The 21,164-nt window shown below is 42.5% G+C and overlaps 1 protein-coding gene across 1 annotated transcript; it reads left to right on the top strand.

Moving 5' to 3' along the window:
- The first annotated feature begins 480 nt into the window (after positions 1–480).
- rhoab (ras homolog gene family, member Ab) lies at positions 481–12,699 on the top strand. The gene is made up of 5 exons (XM_019270866.2): positions 481–629; positions 6,920–7,077; positions 8,295–8,415; positions 9,306–9,436; positions 9,712–12,699. The coding sequence occupies exons 2-5, from the start codon at positions 6,922–6,924 to the stop codon at positions 9,883–9,885; spliced, it is 582 nt and encodes a 193-aa protein (XP_019126411.1). The 5' UTR covers positions 481–629; positions 6,920–6,921; the 3' UTR covers positions 9,886–12,699.
- Positions 12,700–21,164: the final 8,465 nt, after the last annotated feature.

Below are 21,164 nucleotides of genomic sequence, written 5' to 3'. Positions count from 1 at the left end.
ATAGAGCCCACTAACTGTCTAACTATCTATAAGCTTAAATCAGCAATTATTTTAAAAAAAGATTTAAAAAATACAATAGTTTGACTAGTTGTACTTTAGATAAGAGGTAATAGTCAGTGAGTCATTCTGGACCCCGGCTAGTACTTTTTAAAAACACTCATTTAGATTACCTGTTAATTATAAGCCCAGTATTGCACGGCTCTGTTTTATTAGATTAAAAATAGAAACATGTACTGTTAGATTTAAGCGCACGTCAGTCCTCTGACCGTTATGATTATGTCACGTCTGAAAATAGACCGTGTTTATAGCTCGCTTTAATTGCGCCACTGTCACAGATTTCCACGCAGCCTGCGAGCCCGCAACTCCCGGGTCGCTCGTTACACCTCGTGCCCGCGCAGGTGTGGCTCTCAGGCTCGCTCCCGTCACCCCCCTCCTCCCTCCCCCTCCCCTCCCCTCCCCTCCCAGCTACAAACTACAAACCCTGGCGGCGCGCTCCCGTGAAGTAATTCATTGTATCAGATTGAGACGGGGAGGAAGCAGCGAGCGACTCGACTGGTCGGCGAAGCAACTCTGCTCCGGGAAACACAGGAGGAAAAAAAAAATCCGACTGCTAGCCACGTAAACCACAGGTAAACTACTTTCTGGAACACGAAACTGTTGCGAACTGCTACTTTTCCTCGTATTGTCGACTTTAAGAGCCGGGGAGGGTTATTTTAAAAAGTTGCCCGGACGCTTTTTTGAGAGGCCGGAGCCGTCGAAGCTAAAAGCTAGCGAGGTTAGCTCACGGTAGCTAAGTTAGCTCTCCCCCCTCCTCTTAAACCTACCTCGGTTTCAACGCCGCTTCCGCAGTTGCCACACAGTTGAATCGAGGAGAAAACTGAGTGTCGGAACTTATTTGACCGTCTAGATTAAAGCAATGACTGTTTGTGAACTGTAAAAAACAAAAAAAACTTAAGTAAGGATTAGAAACTGAACCGTAAAGACTGGCCTGGATTGGCGATTCAGCCGGAGCCCAAACAATGAGGCTTTTTTTCTTCCCAACGGCTCAGCGGCACTTCTTCAACGGCTGTTAAATGTTATACGTTAGTTTTCTTTTACCCTGCTTAGCACTGTAACAAACAAATAAACCACTGCTGTGTTATTTCTATACAAAAAACAAACATTTCCTCGTTTTTTTGAGCGTGTTGGAGCACTCGGTCTCCCCTTGCGTGGTTCAAGTTTTTCGCTTTTGTCACGCACGGTCTTATGAGCGGTCATAAGGTGTATATAACGCATAATGTCTCGCTTGGTGTGTTTAGTTTGGATCGGGGCCACCCACCCATTCTTCCACTGCGGACACACTAGCCATCTGTTGCCTCTGTGATGACGCCATCTTTCTGGTGACCCACCCAGTGGCTAGCTGGTTTTTAAAAAACAATGTTTGACTAAACACTGGGAGCTCTCACAGGCGACACACACACACAACTTCTTTCTGTGCAGAGTCCATTAAAAAAAAAAAAGTGTTAAGATATTTGGGCACTGGACTGGATGAAGCTGTCAAAATAATCTTATCAGTTGGTGTTTTAGTACAAGATTGAACCAAAGCTAGAGACTTTGGTTGGGTGGCAGTGATGTACATGATTGTCAAGCTGGCAGATGCATTTCCTCTTTTTCACCCAGACAAACAGAAACGTTACCGGTAAAACAAATGGAAAGACATTTCTTTCAAGATGTGCGACGATAAGTAAAATTCGAGAGCGTATCTTATCTCGTGGCACATTGCACAGGTCTATGACGTCTAAATCTGGATCAAAGTTTTTCTGTGTATAAAGCTTTAGTCATTCAGAAGATGCTAGCCTGTAGCTCCCTTTGCAGCACCTACAGCAGGGGGGTGGAGGTGAGGAAGACTTTGTTGCAGGTTTGCACACTGTCACTGCTGAAAGTGTTTGCCAGAACGACGACAGCGGCTGATATACATTTTAATTAAATGACCATAGACGGTTTAATGGTCACAGGCAAAGACAGGCTTAAGACTGACTTGAATGTGTCTGGCTGGCCATACTTATCCAGTAAGCATATTACTTTAAGTACGTTGTCTACTCAGCTTTTTTCCTCTGAGGGGGGCTCGTGCCGAAGAGGTTTGATTTGTGAAAGTGATTCATTATCCTACGTGGATAATTTTATTGTGTCGTGTTTCTCCATGCAGGCCATTTTAAACAATTATCAGTAGTTGGTTTGGACTCATAATTTTATGGTTCACTTAAGCTATTTTTTTTATGATTATAGGGAGGCTTGTTAACAAGGATGTATTTATCAAGGCTTCAAATTTGGCATCAGTGATCACGCAAGTGGTTTTAAAGCATCCTGGTGGCAGTTTGTCCTGGAGACAGTTTGAATGAATGTCAAGATCAACATGTTCCTGAGCACACATGCTGTAACTGTCATCTTCATTACGTAGGTTATGTTATGTTAACAGTCCTATTAGTGTGTACAGATCACCAGCCAGTGTTCACAAGGGAGATATATTTTGTAGTGTTTTTTTTTTGTCTCTTCCTTTCACGATAATGGATTAATTAAACCATTTCACCGCCCACACCGCTTGTCAGCAGTCTGAAACTGAAATATTCGTCACTGGCAGTCAGTCAACCATCATTAATTTTCCACACTGAAGACTGCGTGGGTCATTTCCTGGTGTAAACACACAGGCTTTCAGATGCTGCTGCTGCCTGTGTGGGGTTTTCTAAAGGACACGCCGGTGAATCACCAAACACACAGTGAAGCGTTTTAAAATTCATTTAAAGCTGTGTCATACAAGGGAAGCAAAGCAGGTCCAATTGTTTCGCTGGAACACTTTACCGGTCAGTGAAAACACCAATCATTTTTTGTTGGTTTGCGTGGATGCATCAGCTGGTTTGACCGGCAAGAAAAAAAAGTGTTGTGAAGGGATGACAGTTTGCAAGATACCATCCCAAAAGTGGAGACTAGATTTTAAAGACAAGACCAAGATCAAACATTGTCTTAGTTTTTTTTTAAGTATGTGGTAGCAAAGGAGTGTTGGAGGCTTTGTCAAGTTTACGAGCATCTGTTTTTTTTTTTGTTTTTTTTTTCAAATGGAGCACAGCGATCCTGTTATGAAAGCCTGTTGTTGAAGGGAATCACAAAATTCGACAAAAAGGCTCAGCGCCGCCGGCAGCTGTCATCCCTCTATTTTCACTGACAGTGTTTATCACAGGAGTGTTTCCTGTTGCTCTCTCTCGTCTCTCCTCCTCTGTTAGTTTGACCGTCCCTCTCCTTATCCGTAGTTTGTCTCTTGTGGTTAACATGCAGGCAGGTATGTAGCCGATCCTTATCACCTACTAGGATGTCTTCTGATGTGCTCACTTTATTGTTATTTGCTTGCATATCTTCAGTCGGCGTAAACGTTTTAAACATACGCACCAAAGAAACATCTGCCATATTGTGGATATCCGCAGGCCACAGTCGGGCCTGTATAATTTCCATCGCTTCACACATGCACCGTGTGCAACGCTCGACAACTCTGTTGGATCTTTGTGTCTAGCAGGTATGACTAACATATCAGCATCAGGCCAAGATGGTGTTGTGTGTGGTTTGTGGTGATCTACATTCTGTTTGAACTCGAACCATGATTTGTATCTAGGGTGAGCAGTGAACGGAGTGAGCTTTCACTGGGAAACATCTGGATTTTTTAGAAAAGGAGTAGTAGTTAGGTTTCACACTGATCAAGGTCACCCAGATTTTTAGATTCCCATGCACCAAATCACAGCTGAATCCAATCTACTTTGATCCAGATTTCATCATGCATTGTTCAAAAACAGCAGACCCTCTCTGGCCTCTGACACACCCGAGGCTCGCGGATGTGTGCAGCACTGAGCCGCTAATTTACATATTTGACTCATATCGGGCAGGTATACCCGATGGAGGCCATCTGGTCAAAAGCCCGGGGCTTTTTTTTTTTTCAAGCCCGGGGACCATGGACAAATTTAATCATCGGGTTTTGGGCTGGTCTGAAGACCCGTTTGAAGCAATAAGACAAAAGAAAATGTGAAACTAAGGCGTGACACGTAGCCTGAAGGCAAGTTTCTGCTACCTACCGACAGTTGAGGAAGAATAATAACAGACCTACACCACAGGGCTGCAGGGCTGTCATCATTGGGCACATTCATAAAATATAGGTTACCTCAGCTTTACATAGCTGCCCTTTTACTTTTGAAAAAAAAAAAAATCATGAACACAGCTTGTTTTACTGACCGTGTTAAAAAGAGGTACTTGTAGGTACTGCGTTCTCGTAATGTTGCGTAGTTTCCTTGTAATGCCCTAGTTCTGTGGAACGGTGTCTGTGAATTTTTGTCGCTATACATTTCCTGGACTCCTGGAGTCATTGGCGTTCCTATTGTGTGTTACCGTGCTCCTTTTTGAGGAACGAGCTCAGAGTTCAGACACAACAGTCTTCGCCGCTAATGGAGATCTTCCTGTCGCGTTGCTTTTTTTATGCACATTGTGTCCCTGGTGTTTTGTCTTGGTTGTGTCCCTGTTGAGTGTCTTCCTGCATCATTCCTGGTAAGAAAGGGTTTACATGCATAATGTGGGAATTTATAGGTTGATAATGACCTTATCCGCCCCAAGACTCCTGTTGGCAATCAATGCCTTTTTAAAAAAAACTTTCTTATAAGAAACCTTGGCATCATATGTTGGAAGGAGGGCACATTGTTATTTCTGGCATTGGTCAACCATTTTACTGACCACACACCTACCTCCAGGCAACAGCTGTCCCCATTTTTGTCTTTTTCCTGAAATCATGAGGGGGGGTCTAATGTTTTTTGACATGGCTGTCCTACTTAGAGTTCATCTACAATTTCTAGGATGCTTGCAGCACCTCACAGTGCTTTGGTGCATTTCGGGGTCAGAAAGTAATGAGGCTCGGCCAAAACAGGACGGTGAAATTGAAAGTCCATTTTATTCAGGAGCAATCACTGACAAGAACCATTAGTCTGCATAGGTGTCTGTATTTTAATCAATCCAGCGAGTTGTCACATTTTTTTGCCCCGTGGGTCACAGCAATTTGGTACGTCCAAATGTGCTGTGGTTTAGAAAAGGACGCTTATGAATATATCAAGGCAGCGCACCAGTTACTGTGGCTGAAATGCCAGTCGCATACAAACTGCTGTATGGACAAAAAATAAAACAAAAACACAAGGGGAAGTAAGACAGACTGTTTTTGGGGGCCAGATCATCCTCTTATGCAAGACCTATGCAACAGATTTTAGGATTTTTTTCTTTCTTTTTTTTACAGCATTATGCCAACAATCAAATTCTAACTAACCTCTGACAAGGCCTGTGCTGCAGATCAAACCTGCAGCTTCGCCGATGGCCTCAGAAGCAGGAGACGTGCCAGGGAGTTTGCTCTAGAGCTGGCTCCCTGTGATGGAGATAACAGGCTAGAAAAAGATGATTGACACTGCACAGAGCCGCACCTTCTCACATCAAGAAGGAAACAACCTGCCAGCGCTGTGATTTATTACCATCTCCACGTGAGGTCCTGCTGTCCTTGTGCGGCTAGTAAGCGCACAGCACACGGACTGTGTTAATGTGAAAGTCGTCTCTGTGGCAGTGCCACCGTGACAGACGAGGTGCGTTTGATGTGCGCTTTGTGAATAAAGCGTTTGTTTCCACACCCGACAGACACCAGAGTCTTTTTGGACACAGTTCCTGTTCATGTATGAAGGGAAATCGCTGTTTTCCTGTTTCATTTTTTCGGTCTGTGCCTGTAATTCTGGTTATTTTCAATAGTTTATACACCGGCGAGAGTTGCATAACTCTAAAGATTGTGGGTCCAATTCAATAGAAAAATCCACAAGCCCCACACAAAGTTCCTGTGTTTGTGACTTTTTTGTAGAATGTCGTTTCCCAATATGGAGCGATCGACGCTGCTCTCAGCCAATGACACAAGACTACATGACACTCATTTGGCCCAACTTCCCCTAATTCAGTTAGGCAAACTTGTTCTCTCACACCCATACTGACGCGTCTGCTGGGTCTTTTTTACTGTGGCGGCTTACTGGAACCTCGGCTAGATTCTGCTTCCTGGTAGCTCACGGCTTTTTGCACCGTGCCATAAATCGCACTTTGACAACTGTGTGTTGTTGCGTGAAGGCGGGGCAGGGCACAGAAATGCAGGGTCCCTCGCATTTACAGACTTAATCGTCACACCAGACGATTCATTTCATCAGGACCCCGGACAACAGTTCTCGCGTGATACACCGCATCTTTTCTGCGTTTCAGCTTTCTTCTGGTTCCTTCTGGGGACGCTATTTTGCATGTAGTTAGCTGTTTGTCACTCCCCTGACTCACTCTTTACCTTTTTCATATGCAGCTAGCCTGCAGGATGTCTGTGTGATTTCAGGTTTCCATTTACACAAACTGCCCTCATCCTTTTTTGCTTAACATGTCCCCAAATATGAAACAGACTTCTACTTTTTTTTGTTTTTTTTTGTTGCAATAATTAAAACACCTCCAAGGTTAAAACAACTTCCTTATTTCAAGGAAAGGGCATTCATCACAAACGTGAAGACTATTACGTATCTGCCCTGGAAATGTTTTTTTCAGAATCCATGAATCATCTCGCAGGCCCCTCAGAGGCTTTGAAGCTCCTTTTTTACAGCCATGTGGTTAAACGCATCAAGTATAGTGTTGCACTGTGCACCTGCACTATGCAACACCACTCAACACATACACTCTTGCATGAAATGTCATACATTGTTTGTAACTTTTCTTTTGTCTTGTTGCTTTAACTGGACATCTGTGCACATAGTTTGCTCCAGTGAACACCTGTATGGGTGTGTACGGATCATCAAATGCCTCAAATGTCTCACCTTTCCTTTGGCTCCTTGATCATAAACCCCTCCTCCGTGTCTTCCTGCAGGGATGGCAGCCATCCGTAAGAAACTGGTGATAGTTGGGGATGGAGCTTGTGGAAAGACCTGTCTTCTGATCGTCTTCAGCAAGGACCAGTTCCCCGAGGTCTACGTCCCCACCGTGTTCGAGAACTACGTCGCTGACATAGAGGTGGATGGGAAACAGGTGAGACAACTGCAGTGATTCTGTGTTTCCCCACGCCTCGCCAAGTGACCGGTATGCTTGATGCACAAATGTCCTGCCACAGATGAATAATATCCCCGTCACTTTTGGTCTCGGCTATGCTTTTCTGTGCTGGTATCAGGGCTAATTCTGTTCCCTCTGTGCTTAATCATGCTCAACACTTTAATTCTACCTTCAGGGCCAAGTGAGCAAGTGTTGATAAAACTGCAATGTCCCATTTTCACATCTTCCCTCACGTTGCAGCAGTCAGTGCATAGCAGTGGACACACATCGATGGTGTTGATAGATGTGTTTAATCCTTGTAAAAATCCACTTTAGGCCAGAAATGAGAGAGATATATTCTCTTGTGGACTTCCAGGTGATGCAGTCTATACGTTCTCTCTGGATAACTGCAGCACCCAGCCCAACTCATCAGTCATAAACCCTCCCGACCTCATTCTGGGTTAATGGGATTCTGGGACGTTGAGTCTTTATTGGCTGCTTTGATTTCTCGCCCTGCTGCTTGAAGAGGACTCGGGCTGCTTCTGGTGTCACACTTTTCTAAATGTCCTGGTCTGGTTTCCTTTCCCCATTTAGCTCGGAGAGGTTTTAATGTGTCAGTCAGGGCTGTTAAGTGTGTGGCACAGTATTTGTTAGGGACGGTGCTAATTTGACACTATGAAAAAAGGTCACACGTGTCAGTTTGGGCTGCTGACACTAAAACTGATGTTGAGCTAATTGTTAGTCAGTTACACTATTGTTCATATATGCACTGATCATCTCTGTAATAATTAGATGAATTTTAAAAATGTGAACACTTGCTCAAACTTGACTTCAAGCACTGAAGTCTCACTTTAACCAAACTGTATTAAAATATTCATAGTTAAAATACGATCCTCTGTCAGAATTATAAAATTACTTTATTTTACCAGTATTACAGAGATACTCCACTTAAACTCTTTATTTCTATGCTTTCCACCTTTTTATATTTGTAATTATTCAGCCGTTGTGATGTATTATTTTCTATCTGAGGAATTATAAAATGTCCTTTTTTATACTTCCTGGTCAGGGCGAGGTCTGCTGCAGTCTCTGTTTATGATCTCATTAATATGCTGGCTTTAACGTGAAACATGTGCTTATCAGAGTAGACATGGTGTGTTAACTCTCCCCTTCTTTTTCTCCTCCCTGCCCTCTCCACCCACAATGCATCTGTGTGTCAGGTGGAGCTGGCTCTCTGGGATACTGCGGGTCAGGAGGACTACGACAGGCTGAGACCTCTCTCCTATCCAGACACTGACGTCATCCTCATGTGCTTCTCCATAGACAGCCCTGACAGCTTGGGTGAGTAAAACACACACACACACACACAGACAGGCAGACCGACACCTATTCAAGCATCACACTGAACCCACGTCTCTGTGTTTCCCATACATTCTACCGTCTTTCCGTTGTTCATAAGAAGTTTATTTCTGGGTTCTGTAGTTCGTGTGGTCATTTTGTTGTGACTCTTAATACAGCTTGTAGAGGAACTGCTTACATTTGCACTTACACACACACACTGGAACAAATCATTTGTCATGCCATGGCATGCAGCCATGTTGTACAAGAACAAGCCGTGCCTTTTCTGCCATTATGATTATGAACAGCACTTCCCCGATCGTATGGAAATAGCCAGACATAAATTAAACAGGGTTAAATGAGAGGAAGTCACAACTGTAATAAAACAAAGGCGTATTATACTCAAGCTTGTAAATGGTCTTACATGAGCTTTTTCCACACCTTGCATTTTTGTGTTTTTGCTGACCAAGTTGGGTTTTTTTTACACTTTTAAATTCAATTACTATTATTTTTAAATGTTAGTCTAATCAAATCCTGTTAACTCATTTGAAGATGAGGTTAATTGCTTTGCCGTCATGAATCTTTTATGCAAAGGTTTTATTATCAGTTTCTGGCATAAGATGTATTAGTGCCAGCAGTTCCTCTGCAGGATTACTCACAGATTACTGTAAATTAAACAGATGCTGTCCCTTTTTAATTTAGCTTTTCAATCAGGCCTCCCATTGATAAAGCTGGAAGATTCACCGCCTCTGTTGTAAAAGGCCCTGCAGTGAATTTTAATCTTGACTGCCGAAATGACCTCAGACATGCACACACACGTACACAAAACAGAGAGCTCCTTGCCAATGATTATTGATCTATTCCCTCTTTCTCCGGCTCTTCTTGCTTCACAGAAAACATTCCAGAGAAGTGGACCCCAGAGGTCAAACACTTCTGCCCCAACGTTCCCATCATCCTGGTAGGAAACAAGAAAGATCTGCGCAATGATGAGCACACACGCAGAGAGCTGGCCAAGATGAAGCAGGTACAGAAAATCCTTCTTTCACTTGAGATCTACCATTTTGTGTATTTTATTCATTATTTCCACTGTGTTCATTAAGACAAAACAGGTGACTCAGATGGGCATAAAATGCCACCATATACCATAGTGTTACCATCTAGCATTTCATGCATGAGCCCAGGTTTAGAAATAGTCGCATCCCACACAGCTAGTTAATAAAACGTGCAGAAGATCACAGCTTTCACTAGTAACAGCAGCAACACTGTGAATATTAACCATTGTTTTCCTTGGTCCAATAGGAGCCAGTGAAGTCCGAGGAGGGCCGGGACATGGCCGGCAGGATCGCAGCGTTCGGTTACATGGAGTGCTCTGCTAAGACCAAGGACGGCGTGCGGGAGGTGTTTGAAATGGCCACCAGGGCGGCACTGCAGGCCCGCCGCGGCAAGAAGAGCAATAAATGTGTACTGCTGTAAAATGGCCGACATACATGGACAGTTTTCACCCCGGGCTACTGTACCCGGGGCTAGGGCTCGGGAGGGACGGAGGGATTACTAGATGGGCGAGGGAGGGACGGGGAAGAAAAGAGTGCAGTAAATGACTACCGCTGTAAAATGGCTGTTTGTTGGACTGAATTTACCCTGGGACTTGGATTTGGGAAGCTTTGACGGAACGGGACGGGCGGGGGGAGGAGGGAGGACAGTAAATGGCCGCTGTAAACCATTGGGCTCTTCACCTGTGGGTTTACCATCAAGGTGGGAAATTTACACCAGCCACCAGCCAAACACTGGTACAAATTGTCTTTTCAACAAGCCACTTACACTGATAAAGATGATTAGGAGATCCTGGTCCTTTTTTTAAAAAAAAAAGAAAAAAATAATCTAGCTAACTGCTAAATTTGCTGGTGAATTATGGGATGTGACTGTGTTCAGTGTGGACAACAACAACATAAAAAGGTTTAGTTTCCCACCTGGATGACTTGACGGATGGATGGGGGCAAACAGACAGCACAGTAAATGAGTACCACTGTAAACAGCCACCAGTGGACTGTTTATCCCCAGGTGTTCATGCCTGGAATTAGGGCGAGGGTGGCGTGGAGTCGGACAGGTGAAGGGATGGGAAGACTGAAGCACAGCGCTGAGGTGCGATCACGATGACGCTGTATACGTGCAAACCAGGGCAAAACTTTGAGTTTCCATTGTTGAGTTTCACGTTCAGCTTCCTTGTTACATGCTGTAGTTACCTGGGCAGGTTATATGAACGGCCCCAAAAGTAGACAAATCACTAGTCAGCTGTATTAAACAAGTACTCCTCAAAATGGTGCTTTAAACAGGTTTGAGGTGGATTAGCTTGCAGTTTAATTCAAGAACAAAAAAAACAAATAAATATAGCATTTAGAGAAGTCTGTCCTGATGGAGTTGTTCTGTCTAAGACGGTAAACAAGTGGTCACGTGCCGTCCGGTGCTCACGGTCGTCTTATCGGAGCCGTGGAGCTGCATGCGCACATGTCCAGCTCTCATCTATTTAGTCTATCTGGCTAATCCTGTGCTTACAGATTGACAGTGACTAACACACTGAGCCCTTCTCTTCCTGAGATGATCTGTTATAGCCACCTAATCGTGAATGCTCTATTTGTACACAGACGGAATTGAAATTTTTAAAAGCACACCCTCATCTGATCTGTGGTTCAAAGTGGCTCTTTGCCATCTGTATTTCAGCTTGCTGCTGTAAATATTGGGTATCTTACCATAGCAGTGTTGCAGAGGGCTGTGTAAAGTTTACTTCCAGAGGAGCAGCATTGTGACGGCCTCAGTCTCAGGGCTGGATGTTATAATTTAACCAACATGCTGGTGAATCTTTACTCAGGTTGGTTTGTCTACTTTAGGAGGTGAAGGTTCTTTTTTTTTAACATTTAAAAACCTTTTCTGGACTGAATCAGTGGAAGTAGCAGGTGAATTGTGGCCCCACTGGATGACTAAAGTAGCTTCCTGCCCTGCTTAGTACAAGAACATAAGCAAGCTCTGCCGTGGCTCAGCTCCCATCCCTTCCTGTTCCACATAGCTGACTGCTGGTGCTCATCTTCCCCTGGTTTTAGACCAGGACAAAGAACAAGGAGAGGAGAGTATTGTTTACATGCACACCACTGATCTCCACATTTGGGATGAACGACTATTCATTTTTTTTTTTTCTGCGTGTAGGCATGTATAAAGGTCAAATGTACAATAACCAGAACTAGTTCATGTTTGAGGAGGAGAAAAAAAAAAGGTGCCTGGATTATATCATGTTATCCACCATCGACATGTCTGCCTTTTGCTGGTTAACTGTTGGTATCTTCCACCTGCTTTAACACAGTTGAGCTTAAAAAGACAAACATGGCACATGTGACATGACCTTTTTTTTTTTTTTTTTTTTTTTTTTAATCCACAGAACTGTGCATGGAAATGCCAGAATTGTCCGGTTGGGCTAAAACATGCTGGTGATCTAAAAGAATTAACCACATGCTCTATATTTGAAAATTTGGCGGTATGTCTCTCTAAAAATGATGAGGGTGGTCAGTCATGTTTGGGATTTTATAAGCCACCAGCTTTCCCTGACTCTTCTGTGTGTTTTACTGTCAGGTTTGGGCTCTGTCGACAGTGTTGTACCCTCCTGTTCTTCTTCCTGGCCTACAGGGAGGAGCCTGTTCCAGAAACTGAGTCTTGTGTTGTTGTTTTTATACTTTATTTCCTGCTTTTAAAGAAAAAAAAAGTCATATGTTGTCTATCAGTATTTAAAATAGGAGGCGGAAGACTAGGGGACTGCTTATGTGTCGTTGCTTTAGTTTATTCTTCTTATGTGCTTTACCTGGATTTTTCTGATGATTTACAATTGGTTGTAACGACTCGTCAATCATCCCTGCCAAACGCTGTTGTTAGGCAGTCAGGAGAAAGGCTGGCCTCTCGGCTGCCTGTCTAGAGCATCGCTAGGACCACATGTGCTGGCTCTTTTTCTGTTTGTTTGTTTTGAACACAAACTTAGCTGAAAAGACAAAAAGGAAACAAAAAAAAACAATTGTAAGTCTCCTTTATGTACAAATCATTTTTATTTCTACTTTTTATTGTATTTTTAAATCCTGATTTTGGATGCTGAAACAGTGATGTAAACAAAGGAACAGGAAAACCAAGCTGTATGCAAAGTCTGTAAATATGAAATGTGGGTTTGTTCATACTAGACCATACACACACACACAGGACTGGAAACTGTATTTGTAAACTAGCTTTGGTTTGTGTAATAAATTACTTTCTATAACACCCAGCTCATATTCATTGTGGTCTCAGGGGGGCAACGGGGAAGAGCTCTTAAGTTCAATCAATACACATGAAGTATGAATGGAGTGATATGATTAGTGGCTTCAATGAACTGGCTGTTTAATTTGTGTCTCCAGGCTCAACATGTTGCACAAGTTAACTGGCAAATGATATACACAGTTGTGAACAGGTGAAGTTAGTTTAAGTCTCAAAATATATTTACTGTAATGAATAGTTCATAGAAACACACATTTAGTTGCAGCTAGTTGACTCCAGATTTTCACATTTAAGGTGGTCTTTTTCTTATCAAAGAAAATTTGGTTTATGACCTAGTTGTGCATTTGTCTGACCACCTTAACACATCCATGCTTAATACTGTTAATCAGGAATTATTAGTGAGAATTTATTCACATTTTGATGCCGATAGCATGTGTACATAATATAGAGAGTAGCATGAACTGGAGTTTTATGGTAGAAATGTGTACTGATGTATTTGGTGATCATGGCACCAGTCAGACACTGTAGCAATGAAAATAGATGATTGCTTCTGTTTGAAATGGATCAGAACTGCGTGATAAGTTTAATAGACTGCTCCCCTCCGTTAAGCCTGGAGCCAGTGTTATCTGATGATAAAAAAAATCATCTGATTTGATATACGAACTGACTATTAATGATTTTTTTTTATCATTCTCATGACTTATTGGAGAAATGTATTCATGCTTTTATCTTCTCCAGAACTGATTAATGTAGCTCCCACCTTCAGGTTATACAGAGTGCTGCAGCCAGACTAACTGGAACAATATACCAACATCAGAGCTCCCATTTTTAGCCTTTCTGCATTTGCTTCCAATTTATTTTAGAATTAATCTTAAAGTTTTACTCATTGCTATCTGAGCACTCCACAGTCTGGCTACAGCATACATTAGTGAGCTCTGTGCCATAGATCGTATGTCATAATGGCTGCTGTCACTGTATGGATGCTTTTTCTAAGATTTTATGTTGAATATTACCTCAAGCACCTCCACCAACACATTTCCAATGTACATTTTGTTTGGTGATGTTACATGTTATAAACTGTATATATATAAAATTGGGTCATCAGAAAGAAAAATACAAAAAAAACAGCAGTGTCTCATCCAGCTCTTTTTTTTTTCATCCCACCGCTGTGCTCCCCACTCCAAACACTCACTGTGTTTAGACAGCTCCTCTCTCTGAGAGCTCCTGCTTGAATCTTTTCACCTGCTCTGAGAGCTCCTTCCCGGAGCCCTCTTCTCTCTCTGAGAGCTCTTTCTGCAAGCTGCTTTAGGAGTTTTTCCTCGAGAGCGTCACGTCATTTTGCTCAGTTTCAGAGCTGAATGTGTGTGTTGCTCAGCTCAGTTAAGGTGTTTCAGCATGAGAATTAGTACAACCTTTTCTTTTTTCATTGGCCCTTGCTGTTCTGTTGTTTCCAGTGCTGACGTTTAATTTAATTAATGTATGGTTCTCAGGTCACGCACAAATTGCAGTGTTCATTAGTGTATCAAATGGAGTGAGTTAATAAATGATTTATAACATATAATATAGCTGGAAGATGATATAAGGACATTTTCAAGTGATTTTTTATCTATTTGTTAACATAAATAACCTCTCCTACAACGTATGGAGAGGTGTAACATTGGCATAATCATATTTACATAAGGGACAGCTTGCTGTACATTGTCACATTGTACTTATCACACGGCTGCTCACTCGAGAAGTTTTTTTGTTCTTATAAACAGGAGAGAGGGCGGCACAGTGGTGCAGTGCCGGGGCCCAGTCCCAAGACATGTAGTTTATAGAGTTATTGGTGACTCTAAATGGCCTGTGAGTGTGAATGTGGAGCCTATCCCAGCTGACAGGGCGAGAGTCGGCTGGGATAGGCTTCACATTCAGCCCCACTGTCACCCTGATGAGGATAAGCGGTTACAGAAAATGGATGGATGAACAGGAGAGAAAACCATTTAGATCAGACTTAAAAATGGATCACAGGAATTCATTTAGCCTCTCTGGGCTTCCTTAGAGGACTGAGACAAGGGGTATTCAGTTGGTTGCCATCTGCAATCTCACCACTATATACAAAGCCTTACACACTGGACCTTTGTATAGACTACTGTTGTACACTGTCTGGGGTTTGGCTGCTGCAGTCTTACTTGGTCTTGCTCAGTGACTGATTCAGTTTGCTGATTATCTATCTCTTTTTTTAAACTTGTGCTACAGTTTCTTGATATCTGAATGTGCCACAAATCGCAATAGTCTAAATACAAAATGAAAATGAGGTTAAAGAAAGTATTACCTAGTGTTTACCCAGCTATTCATGGAAATATAATGTGTCATCATGTATTAGCAGCTTCTGTAGTCTTGCTTTAAAACCAAAACAGTTTCTCATTCACTTCAGTCACCATAGATAAACTAGCTACAACACTGGCCATTGGGAGGATTGCTGGCTGAAGAGCAGAAAGCAACATCACACCACTAGATGAGCCAGCAGCCTCACGCTGAGGCTTGTGCTGCAGAGAGAACGGAGTGTGTGGGATGCCAAGGTGAGGCGGTTTCAGCCTGTGTGGGATGATGTTGGATGTTGTGGAGAAGCTGTGAGAGTGCTCGGAGGACGTGGGGCTGCTCTGTAACCAACAGTCGTTGTGTAAGGCAGAGCGGAGGAGTGGAAATCCAGGAATAAAATGGATGTATGAGCAGGATGGTGCTTATAACAGGAACAGGCATTTACAGTTTAATCTAGCAACATACATGCAAAGCACATCTAATGCTTTCTAATCAGAGCGGCATAAAGTTACACGGACTTTTACTGAGGCGGACCGAATGGTGGCAGAAATCCTTCCATGCCTGATTCTAGTTTGAGCTGCCAGACACTTTAATTTGAACACTAATTTGTAAACGCTGTCAGAGTAACTGTTAGCATGAAGGACGAGAGGACACAATTACACAAATTAAGTAAAGCAGGCAATTTGTATTCATAGAAGTAAGTTAATGACACCAAACCTCAAGGCAATGACTGGGGGGTATTTCAAATAGCATACAGACACTATAAAGATGTGTTTTTGTACAATGTGCAAGCTTGTTGATTTATATTTATAAGTACAACAATCAGGTTAAATTATGGACTAAATACAAACAAGAAGATATAGTAATAGTAGTAGTATAATATAAAAACATAGATTGTTGCACTGTGCTGTTGTCTTTTGATAAAAGATGCAAGGGTGAAGTTTGTGAGCCTCTTAGAACCTACATTTACTACATTTGGACTTTCCTGCTTTTATTCCTTTCATACATCATTCAGATCACAGGTCAAACGGTGTCCAGGATGACCTTCAGTAGCTGGAGTGTGTGACTTGTGTGCCATGGTAGAGGAGGTGGAGGGATAAGCAGGTACGGAAAATGCATGGAAGGATAGTAGGAGGAGGCAACCACAATGATGGATTACTAGAAGCGCAGTGGGTGGATTTGAGAGGAAAACAAGAAGTCAGCTTGTGCTTCTCTGACTGAAAACCACTCCCTGCAACGCAACGCACCTTTTACCCTTACTGCAAAACACTGGAGCATCAGCCAGAACACTCACTTTTGGCCACTGAGCATTATACTGTATGCAAAGCGACAACATGTTCATCAACATCTGCCCCCCTAAAAAGAACGCCGCATTCAAATATGTAGGCCATTGATCTCAAATGTCGATCAGTTCAAGCTATTAAACAGGGTATGTGGCGAGGCCTCATTTGAAACAGACTGATACATTTCTGTGTTACGCACATTGACAAGGCTATGGTGTCAAAAGATGTCATAGGCAGATGCCGCATTAGCTACATCTCTTCCTGCAGTTAATGGCACAAAGTCTCAACACAATGTGCAGCCGTGTTGGCCATGCCAACATAGCTGTGTCTTTTCAGATACTTCCGTAAGTACTATAAACAGTATAAAACATGGCGTTGTATCTCTGATGTCCCCCCTAGACTTCTGAATGAAGTATGTGGTAGCTATGCCATCTTGATCCTGATCATTTTTTAACATAGAGTTTGACTTGTTCTGTAGTCCTTGGCTTCACCTTACGATGGAGGTTGCGCCTTTGTTAGTACACTATATGTACTTCTTGTCATAGCACACTCATTTCGACAGGATAGTGTTGTCTCACTTCAAGTTTGCCTGTTCTTCTTCTTGATTGTAGTGAATTGCAACTGAATTAACGCCAAAATGTGACTGCCTGAATATAAATTCAGGACCACGCCCGTACAGGTGGAGTTTGAACATGTTTATTACAAGTGACGTTCGGTAAGCGTGGGTGGTATGCTGTGGGAGGGTTTAGGGAAAGAGAGGGTTAGAGGGTTCGAGGGATGAAGGGATGGGGGTCGGAGGATGAGGGATGAAGGAAGGGAGGAAGGGGTGAGGGGAGGAAAGGCGAGGGGGATGAGGGATGAAGGGAAGGAGGGATGAGGCGGGACCATCGGCAGAGTGGTCCTGAGGTTGACCGGAGGAATCCTGGAAGGAACCTGGGGGGATGGAGACTCTGAGTGGGGGAACCGTCTCTCTGCGACTCTAGGATTAGAGCCCCTGGTTCCTGTGTGGGAATGGAGATGAGAAAAGGGGAGACAAAGCAAGAAAGAGGGTATGGGGGGGTGGGATGTGACAGCGGCGTCAAAGAATGAGTTGAAGGAAGAGGGAGTGCTTAAGTACGTGGAGAACGGAAATTGAACGAGTACGAGGCGTGGTCCTTATTCCCGAACCCGGTTTATAAAAACCCCATTATAACACAGTATCCAATGTTCCACATTCAACTTTTTGACCGTTTGAAGCGCGCCATCCAGGTACTCGCAGTACACTGCATTTTGATATATATCTGACAGTGTGAACGCACCTATGGACTCAAAATAGCAAGTATGTGAATTGAGACGCAGCATAGGTTTTGAATAGACTTCAACATGGGAGGCAGATTACAGGAACCAGACGTTTAGCTCAAAGCAGACAGTACTGTTCACAAACACAGCTACGTGAGACAACATTTACAAAGACATAACATTCAATTCCGCAGTCATTTTATGGTTAATCATCACTCATTTGAAAACATGTACTCATGTGTCCACAGAAACGTTAATGCTGTGTTAGGGGAAATGACTGGGCCTCTCTCTCTCGACATTCAGAGCGAAACCACAGTTAGAAAGGAAGGAAGGAAGTTCGTCACCGCCTGCTCCACCCAACACTGGTGGCCGGGCACCATGTAAGACACACAACGCTGCCTCTGGTGCAACACTTGTAGAGGAATGAGCTGGAGGGAGGCAGCTGTGGGTGGCGAGCCTGCTCTCTCTCTCCCTCCCTCTCTCTCTCCGTACTCCTCCGCCTGACGGCCGGAGAGGAGTACCGCGCATCGCAGCTGAATCGCCGGCTTTATATACCGGCCTATTTTTAGCCCTTCGCGAGCCCAACTATATTTAACCAATATGAGCTCATCGGCCGTCCGGCTCGTCCAATGGGATGAAAGGGAGAAGAAAAGAGCTGTCCAATGGGAGGCGGCGAGAGGAGAGGAGGGGGGAGGGTTACACAAGAGCCTATCATCTGCGGCGAAACAGGCAGCGAGCGGAGGGAGGCGGCGCGGAGGGAAAAGACACGAGACCTCTCACTCTGCCGCGTTTCCATGGCACCAGACACTAACCTGCTAATTTTAAGATAGATGCTCCACTAACCTCAATGAGTTACCTCATAGAGGGAAGCTACAAAATGAGATCAGGGTTTCCGCCCACATTAAGATAAAACTCTGGCTAGTAAGAGCACTTTGTAAACATGATGCTGACAAACCCTGTGTTCTGACAGCCAAGCTGTAGTCATTCCCTCCCATTTTTCTGTCCTTTGAAGTCTGCAGTACAAAACTGAATATGTCATGATGGATAACAAGTGTGTTCAATGCCAAAGGCTTCAACATATGCAGCTCCAACAAAAAAAGGTTTGTAGTCTTAAAATTGTCAAGGCTATTTTAAGATGGTGCTAATGAGAGGAAGGTTCAGCCTATGCCAGCCTAGCCTTAAGGTGGACTGACAGCAGAGTTTAGTTTTAATGAACATTAAACTTCTTGTTTCATGTTAAATCATGAGATGATGTCCAGTCAATTTCTGGGAGAGCTCGGGATAACCCCTCAGTCTGGAAGCATTGATCTATTCCTTAACCATGCACATTAACTTGGTCCTTAACCCGTATAACTGTGAAGTGCTAGGGTAGGATGCTGTATGGTGTTGAACTAACATTATCATTTTCTGGAAGGCTAATGTTATTTTTTTGGTCGCCCATGTTTAGGCTATTTTAAATTATTAATTTTACCTTGCTGAAATGAGATGCTGCAGTGTGTATGATCCCATACAACAGGCCAGTGTGTTGACATATAGCTGTACTAGTGTTGGATCACACCTGATACAAAACAATAACTGAACTGAAGTGAAGACTTTGGCCCATAAATGAATTATCCTAGGTATGTCAGATTCCTAAATAATAATGAAAACTGTTTATAAATTGTACATTTTCTAGCCAAATATCTTCTAAGTGAATGGATTTTGCAATGTGCAGGCAATGAGGAAATGGCAAACACAAGGCTGATTCTCTTTATTAACTCACAAGCCGCAGAGGTCAACCACAGTGTAGTATGTTCAAATTGTGTGGTGAGCCCTTCTAGACAGTGTTTAACATTTAAACTGAAACATCTTTGATCAATAATTGCATGAGAAAAGAAAAAAAATGAGAGTGATGACTCCTTTAACCACAGCGTTAGTCATCGTGTAAATAGGCGATCTTCGGGGATGACTTTGGACTGGTGGGACTGGCTGCTCTGCCTCTGCCTCTGTCTGAGGTGTTTTATTTTGTTATGACTTTGGAATAAGGCCGTGACAAGGATCGCCCCGTGATCGTGAGTCATCCATACACCCACCTATTCTGTTATTTCCCAAAGTTTTATTTTTAGGACGTCTGCACCGAAACACAACGCCCAGTGACCCATCTGTCTCTTGTTTATCCGGTGGGACGAGAGTTTAGTCTTCACAACACATCCCATTTAAAATAAATGAGCAAACACAACAACTTGTGGTTTGTGTTTCCCACAGTTCAACGCAAAAAAAAAAATAAAAAATCACCTGTTATTTAACTTCACATCCTTGACATTGTTCATGTACAGCTGTATAATAATGCTCTCTGTAGACTCACTGCTGCATACCGTTTAGCTGCGAGCGCGCTCCCGTCAGCCGCGCCCCCACACAAAAGGTTCCACCACATCAAGACGGGAGCGCGCAGGACGGTCAGACCCATACCCACCAAAACACTTACTCCACCCTGCCGTAACCTCCATCACATCTGTCAGACAATTTAAACCCAAACGGCTCTCTGGGGTTCAGCCTGATTGGTCAGTGTTAGAAATGTAAAAAAATAGAAACATTTGTTTATAATAAACTAACTAAAAAAATCCATAAACTCATTAAATATATATAATACAACAATTAAACACTGTTTTTTTGTTTGTTATATTATTATATATATAATTTAAAACAGGCAAAACATTTTACATGATATATAATTGCTTTGTAATATTTGTGTGTTTTTTCATTTCAGGTGTATTTTCCATCACGATGTAATGGAGCAAAGTTTCACTTAAAACTTCTTAGTTTGGGCCTGTGTGATTCACAGCCAGCAAAGAGCCAACAGGGGGTCATGTGAAGAGTAAAGTTAATTGAGGAAGCCTGATGATGTTACTAAACAAGCTGGACAACAGTATTTAATATCAGTCAGTATTTTTTTTTTAATCCCGGAAAAATTAGAAATAGAAATTGAAAGTTCAACTGATATTTTTTTTCTTATGTTTATATTTTTGTTTTAAAATTTCTGACGTATTCATCTGATCATATTTTGTGTATGTGGCCTTCTTCTTGGTGCAGTATACTGTTACACGATGCCACGCTGCCCTCTCGGGGTATACTGCTGTCATTACAGCTTACCCATGATGAACTCCGCTAACTGTGATACAGATGATGGTTTTCTCTTTTTCTGCAAACACTTTTAGTTTTCAGTTTTGTTGCCTAGAAACGTCTTGTTCACTTTTGGCGTGGAGAAATACTTGTAATCCAAAAAAATAAAATAAATGATTATTTATATTAATTCTGCTTATACGGTTCATACTATTTATATCTCTAGACTTTTCTATTCCCGGTGTCTTTTAGCTTGTTATATATATATATATATATATATATATATATATATATATATATATATATATATATATATTATATATATATAATATATATATATATAACCATATATTTATTATATTGATATATATCTTTACATCTTCAACGTTGTTACAGAGAAAACTAATTTCAATTCTCTGTATGTCTTGTACATATTGCGTATTGACAATAAAGCCGACTTGGCTTGATACAAACTTCGCGGGATTTCATTTTGTGTTCGCGACGCGAGAT

Source organism: Larimichthys crocea, chromosome XV, assembly GCF_000972845.2.
Source record: "Larimichthys crocea isolate SSNF chromosome XV, L_crocea_2.0, whole genome shotgun sequence".
Classification (NCBI taxonomy): domain Eukaryota; kingdom Metazoa; phylum Chordata; class Actinopteri; family Sciaenidae; genus Larimichthys; species Larimichthys crocea.
This window is presented reverse-complemented; position numbering and strand designations above follow the sequence as displayed.

What these genes read in the sequence shown, in the direction of transcription:
- rhoab (XM_019270866.2), top strand. Translation starts at nt 6,922, where the DNA reads ATGGCAGCCATCCGTAAGAAACTGGTGATAGTTGGGGATGGAGCTTGT. An exon ending in AGACAGCCCTGACAGCTTGG is followed by an intron (nt 8,416 to 9,305) that starts GTGAGTAAAACA and finishes CTTGCTTCACAG; the next exon opens with AAAACATTCCAGAGAAGTGG. An exon ending in AGCTGGCCAAGATGAAGCAG is followed by an intron (nt 9,437 to 9,711) that starts GTACAGAAAATC and finishes TTGGTCCAATAG; the next exon opens with GAGCCAGTGAAGTCCGAGGA.